The following is a 6789-nucleotide window of genomic DNA, read 5'->3' as shown; positions in this document are numbered from 1 at the left end:
TTCTCTAAGGCGGCTCATTTTATTCCCCTCGCTAAGCTCCCTTCTGCTAAAGAAACGGCACAGATCATCATCGAGAATGTTTTCAGAATTCATGGCCTTCCGTCAGACGTCGTTTCGGACAGGGGTCCGCAATTCACGTCTCAATTTTGGAGGGAGTTTTGCCGTTTGATTGGAGCTTCCGTCAGTCTCTCTTCCGGCTTTCACCCTCAGTCTAACGGTCAAGCAGAACGGGCCAATCAGACTATTGGTCGCATCTTACGCAGTCTTTCTTTTCGTAACCCTGCGTCTTGGTCAGAACAGCTCCCCTGGGCAGAATACGCCCACAACTCGCTTCCTTCGTCTGCGACCGGTCTATCTCCTTTTCAGAGTAGCCTCGGGTACCAGCCTCCGCTGTTCTCGTCTCAGCTCACCGAGTCCTGCGTCCCCTCCGCTCAGGCTTTTGTCCAACGTTGTGAGCGCACCTGGAAGAGGGTCAGGTCTGCACTTTGCCGTTATAGGGCGCAGACTGTGAGAGCCGCTAATAAGCGTAGAACTAAGAGTCCTAGATATTGTCGCGGTCAGAGAGTATGGCTCTCCACTCAAAACCTTCCCCTTAAGACAGCTTCTCGCAAGTTGACCCCGCGGTTCATTGGTCCGTTCCGTATTTCTCAGATCATTAATCCTGTCGCAGTGCGACTTCTTCTCCGCGATATCTTCGTCGCGTCCACCCGGTCTTCCATGTCTCCTGTGTTAAGCCCGTTCTTCGCGCCCCGCTCGTCTCCCCCCATCCTTGTCGAGGGCGCACCTATCTACAGGGTCCGTAAGATTTTGGACATGCGTCCTCGGGGCCGTGGTCATCAGTACCTAGTAGATTGGGAGGGGTACGGTCCTGAGGAAAGGAGTTGGGTTCCCTCTCGGGACGTGCTGGACCGTTCGCTGATCGATGATTTCCTCCGTTGCCGCCAGGTTTCCTCCTCGCGTGCGCCAGGAGGCGCTCGGTGAGTGGGGGGGTACTGTCATGTATTGTCATATTATGTCTTGTTCCTGTTCTTTCTCTTCACTCCGTTTCCCTCTGCTGGTCGTATTAGGTTACCTTCTCTTCCTCTCCTTCCCCCAGCTGTTCCTCATCTTCTCTAACTACCTCGTTCCCCCTTTTCCCACCTGTTCCCTTTTTCCCTCTGATTAGGTCTCTATTTCTCTCTCTGTTCCAGCTTCTTTCTTTGTCAGATTCTCGTTTGAGTTTCTCATGCCAGAACCAAACTATCGTCTCGTTTGCTTCACCCTTGTCCCATCCTGTCGGAATCTGCCTGTTCTTCTGATGCTACGTGTGATCAGGTACCTCTGTCCGCTACGACCCGCGCCTACCCAGAGAGACCAGCAGTCTGTCGCCGCAACCCAGCTATTCTCCTCTGCTGCTAAGAAGGGGACTCTTTTGTAAATATCAGAAGGACTTTCTGTTTCATTTGTCGCCCTCTCTGAGGGTTGTCTATTTTGCCATTTTCTACATCTGAAGAGGATCTATGTCTTCCCTGTGTTTTTACATTAAAGGACTCTGTTTTTGTTAAACCGCTTTTGGGTCCTCACTCAAGTGCACAACACACACTTTATTTAAAATATTATTTTAATAAAAGAGATGTTGTCAAAAAACATTGATGACGTTATTCTGGCGGTGTAATACATGGAGGCAGGGAGGGGTATGATGACTCATTATTGGGGTAGGTGTGTGTGTTCATAGCTTGATTGGTGGTTAATGCCATCTCTGAGCCTCTGTCAACTTCTGCTGATCTACTGGCTTTAGAATAAAACTTTTTCAACAGAAAGTAATAACTAATGGAATCCAAGAGGCAGTTTGTGGTAGCGATCCATTCACAAACCTGCCAAAAACCATCCCAGTCTAACGTTTCCCAGTGGTTTGTTTTGGCCAGGTACTTCAACAGAAACCCAAGATGGATGGGGGTGTAGCAAACCACAAAGACGATCAGGTTGACTGTTATAATGCCAATGATGTTCCTCTTCTCCACAGTGGTTTCTTCCTGATCCTTCTCCTTCAGCAGAACCATTATTGTCTGTATGGAACAGAACACTATATTCAAGAGCGGGAGAAGGTACCCCAGCACTTCTAGAACCGCAAGGAACCCAACAGGCAATGGGATTTCTTTACATCTCTGATAGCATGTAAATAGTTTTTGGGGATGGTTGGCATCACTGAACACACCGCATATCATTACTACCGTTACCCATATGGCCCCACACACTGCCACAGCCACCTTCTTTGATCGCCACGCTCTGGTCTGGAATGGGAACTTGACCGCCAGGTAGCGGTGGACGCTGATGGCGGTGACAGTGAAGATACTGGCGTACATGTTGATGTAATGTATTGAGATGAGAAATGTGCAGAAGGGCGTTATGGGCAGACTCTGGAAGGCATCATAGATGCGGAAAGGGAGGAAGAGGATTAGGGCACAGTCGGCGGCTGCGAGGTTCAGCATGTAGATGTGTGTGTCCGTCCACGTGGCCCGTTTGACGAAGAAGACACGTAGAGACGCCATGTTGAGTAGCAGGCCCACCAGAAACACAGAAAGGTAGCTCACACCTTGGAGGATGTGTATGTGGATGGTGTTCGTGTCACACATAGCTACCTGAAGAGAGATTGTAAAAAAACATGATTGTCATTTACTGTTCTTTTTCTCTGAGTGTAGAAAGTTTTTTTTTGCAGAGTTCACGACCTGCTACACTTGTGAGAAGCAAGACAAGCCACACCCCCAAGACAACTCTCGTTTGCCTTCATTCATGGCCGCTAGCATTTCATAAAGAGCATTGATGATAAACTAAGAAAAATCAGGAAGTGCAGTTGTCTTTTAATCTGCTCTAATGTGAAGTATGTTGAGGACAAACACCTTAATTCCGTTTCATTCACCTCTGGTCTCTTTTCAGATGAGTGCCGATGATTTTATATATTTTTTTATTTAACTAGGCAAGTCAGTTAAGAACAAATTCTTATTTACAATGACGGCCTACCCTAGCCAAACCCGGATGACACTGGGCTAATTGTGCGCCGCCCTATGGGACTCACGGCCAGATGTGATTCAACCTGGATTTGAACTGCAGTGATGCTTCTTGCACTGAGATGCAGTGCCTTAGACCACTGCGCCACTCGGGAGTCAAGAATGAAGTAAAGGCAAGGAGAAAATCCACTTCAGACTATTGAGCTGCACTCATAGTAGTAGACTCTCGGTCTAATACGAGTATTTGTGTGCACCAGATCTACAGGAACAATGCGGTTCCTCAGTGCATAAACATAACTTATTTAGCCAGACAGTCATAGAAACAAAATCATACCTGTTATTTGCCCCCTCTTCTTTCACTTTCACTCTCAGGGACTGATGTTATATTACTCCTTCCAAAGAAAAGGCTTTAGAATATTTGTTTTTTATTTATTTTTGTCTCTTGTCGGGGTGCAGGTCAGGCGTCTACAGTTATAAGGAAATGAGAGTTCTGTATGTAAATGATTCATAATGGTGTGGGTTTCCCACTAACTGACTAACATCTCTGCAAAACCACAAGTAGGTTCTCTTTTAAAATTGTTCACCAAAGCACAGTATTGCACGGTGAAATACATCTTTGATACATTGCAAATATTGCCAGTAGATTGGATTATCACAATATACTGTTGTTGTTCAAGTGAAAATGTGACATTCACAGTATTCATACCCTTTGACTTAATTCCACATTTTGTTGTGTTACAGTCTGAATTCAAAATGGATTAAATACTCAAACAAAAATCTCACCCATCTACACACAATACCCCAATTTTAGCACATGTGTTGAAAATGAAATACAAAAACATCTGATTTACATAAGTGTTCACACCACTGAGTCAGTACTTTGTAGAAGCGCCATTGGCAGCAATTACAGCTGTGACTTTCTAGGTAAGTCACTAAGAGCTTTCCACACCTGAATTGTGCAGCATTTGCCCATTATTCTTTTCAGAGGTCTTCAAGCTCAGTCAAATTGGTTGTTGATCATTGCTGGACAACCATTTTCAGGTCTTGCCATAGATTTTCAAATACATTTAAGTTAAAGCTGTAACTCAGGCCACACAGGAACATTCATTGTTTACATGCTTATATAGTTGTAGTGACTGGGTGTATTGATACTCCATCCAAAGTGTAACTAATAACTTCACCATGCTCAAAGAGATATTCAATGTCTGTTCATTTTCATCTGCGTACCCTTCATTGCGAGAAATCGGAAAACCTCCCCGGTGTGTGTGGTTGAATCTGTGTTTGAAATGTACTGCTCGACTGAGGGACCTTACAGATAATTCTGTGTGGGGTGCAAACTTTATTTAACTTTAAGTAACTTTATTTCACTTTATTATTTATTATGTGACTTCTTAGGCACATTTATACTCCTGAACATATTTAGGCTTGTCATAACAAAGGGGTTGAATGAATATTTGTTTTATTAATAAGCAACAACAACAAAAAAATCCACTTTGACATTATGGGGCATTGTCTGTCGGCCAATGACCCAGAACATCTAAACGTAATCATTTGTACATTCAAGCTGTAACACAACGAAATTTGGAAAAACTCAAGTGGTGTGAATACTTTCTGAAGGCACTGTGTCAGAAATACTCCATCAATAGCCATATGTGTAGCCTACGTCATTTAATATTTTTAAGACCAAATATTACTCACCTTTCACTTGAACTTTTCTTTTGTCAGAACTTTAGAATGGCTCATTTAGGATCTGAAACTCAGTTCCATGTTACAATTTTACATATATTGCTTAAATGCTAGTTTGGGACTTCTGTAAAGTATTGTCTATCTTCCTAGCTTCTATCTAAACCTTGATAGAGGAAGTATATGTCAGTCACATAAAAAGACTATGTGGGGTGATCCAAACCTCAATTTGCATGTTTTGCTTTGTGACGGACTGCCTCTCCTGGTTAGGGAGGAAGCAGTGTTGCTATGTCAACAGGGCCGTGGGAGAGTGAAGTATAGTTTGACCAGGGTGTACAGTATTGACATGTGTCACGTACAGAAAACCACTGGCTGCTCTTTGTGCTCAAACAGAATGATGAAGGTAGAAACAAATGCACTGAGGGTTGTGTACATGACACTGCAACAAAATTTCCCCATGGGGACAATAAAGTCACTAAGTAAGTAAGGGTGTTGTTTCACCAGAATATCTTCAGACGAGAGAGTTTTGCTTTACTCAACTCCCTCCTCTGAAACTGAAATGTTGAAATAAGCACTCAACTGTGACAGTTTTTTGGGTGGTTTACATGTAACTGTATAGGTCATTAGACACTGTAGCCAAGATTTGTGTGATTTTGAAAGGCATAAAATAATGCAAAACTGTATTTTCATCTTGACCCTCTCACCTCTCTTCACATTGAGGTATTTTTCTTCCATTCCTTTTTGTCTTACACAATATCTCATCAAGGGACAATTTCCGTCAGGAGAGTTGAAGGGGAAAAACAGGTCAGCGGGGAGACGGAAGTAGAGGTCGGAGGTCAGAACTGGAGCACCAGGGGACTGATTGGACAATAAGAAATTGATTGTCTTCTTCTGAAAGACTGTCTTTCCAGCTCCAATCATCCCCAAAAGCAATGTTGTAAATGGGTCAGTGTTTCATTCTGGGAAATTATGAGAATGAAAAGAGAGGACATTTTTTTGACAATTGGAGTGAAAATTGGACCAAGAAAAGACCAGTGACAAGCAGCTTTGAAGGAAATAGGTCACACTTTCAAATTGTGTCATTGTGACATTTTCTGGCACTTCTGATTGGAAACAAGTCTCCCATTCTCTCTTCTCTTTCTCCTATTTTTCCTTTTCCTTCTCCTTCTTATTTTCCTTGTCTTTCTTTCCCTCTCTCTCTCCCCCTCCCTCTTCCCCTTATCCTCTGACGCTTGTTCAGCTCAACAGCACCCAGCACCCATCAACAACAGTTGCCATGGCGGACTCACTTCTCCATCACTCCATTCTCCATTCTTTTCAGTGAGATTTATTTTAGCATTTAATTTCACCATAATTTCAGCTCTTATAGCTTCATCAGGGTGGCATGGTATCTTACAACCAAGCCAAACAGATGAGGGGAGCAGGACTAACCAGACTAACCAGCCTGTTGATCTGGGATCGTATTCATTTGAATATTTTTGCATTTTGGTCATTTAGCAGATACTCTTATAATTTTCCACCTTTCTCACTCTATGTTTTTAGCGTCTCGGAGTATGAGTGCTGATCTAGTATCAGTTTAGCCTTTTACAGTAGATCGTGATGAGTAACATTACATGGACAGGGGAGATCTGAACCTAGATCAGCAATCCTACAATTGAATACAGCCCTTAAACTAATTTTAATGAAGATGCAACTCGAACCAGGAGAACACAACAACAACACTAGAGAATCAGAGCTGGTTACATTTGGCAATAGTGTACCCTCCAGGTATGTCAGCACAGTACAGTCCAGTCTGTGTGTCACGCCCTGACCTGAGAGAGCTTTTTATGTCTCTATTTTGGTTTGGTCAGGGTGTGATTTGGGTGGGCATTCTATATTATTTTTTCTATGTTTTTGTATTTCTTTGTTTTGGCCGGGTATGGTTCTCAATCAGGGACAGTTGTCTATCATTGTCTCTGATTGGGAACCATACTTAGGTAGCTTTTTCCCACAGGGTTTTTGTGGGTAGTTCTTTTTTGTTTCGTGTTTTGCACCTGCCAGGACTGCTTCGGTTTAGTTTATTCACTTTGGCATTTTTGTTTCAGTGTTTAATAAAAAGTCATGAACACTTAACACGCTGCAC

The 6789-nt window shown here is 43.3% G+C and overlaps 1 protein-coding gene across 1 annotated transcript; it reads right to left on the bottom strand.

The window, feature by feature from the left end:
• Nucleotides 1-1604: 1604 nt before the first annotated feature.
• On the bottom strand, nucleotides 1605-4820 carry LOC112226647 (G-protein coupled receptor 35-like). The gene is made up of 3 exons (XM_024391104.2): nucleotides 4683-4820; nucleotides 3319-3449; nucleotides 1605-2618 (listed from the first exon to the last, which is right to left on the bottom strand). Exon 3 carries the CDS (start codon nucleotides 2610-2612, stop codon nucleotides 1638-1640), a length of 975 nt encoding a protein of 324 aa, XP_024246872.1. The 5' UTR covers nucleotides 2613-2618; nucleotides 3319-3449; nucleotides 4683-4820; the 3' UTR covers nucleotides 1605-1637.
• Nucleotides 4821-6789: the final 1969 nt, after the last annotated feature.

Source organism: Oncorhynchus tshawytscha, linkage group LG28, assembly GCF_018296145.1.
Source record: "Oncorhynchus tshawytscha isolate Ot180627B linkage group LG28, Otsh_v2.0, whole genome shotgun sequence".
NCBI classification, from domain to species: Eukaryota; Metazoa; Chordata; class Actinopteri; order Salmoniformes; family Salmonidae; genus Oncorhynchus; species Oncorhynchus tshawytscha.
This window is presented reverse-complemented; position numbering and strand designations above follow the sequence as displayed.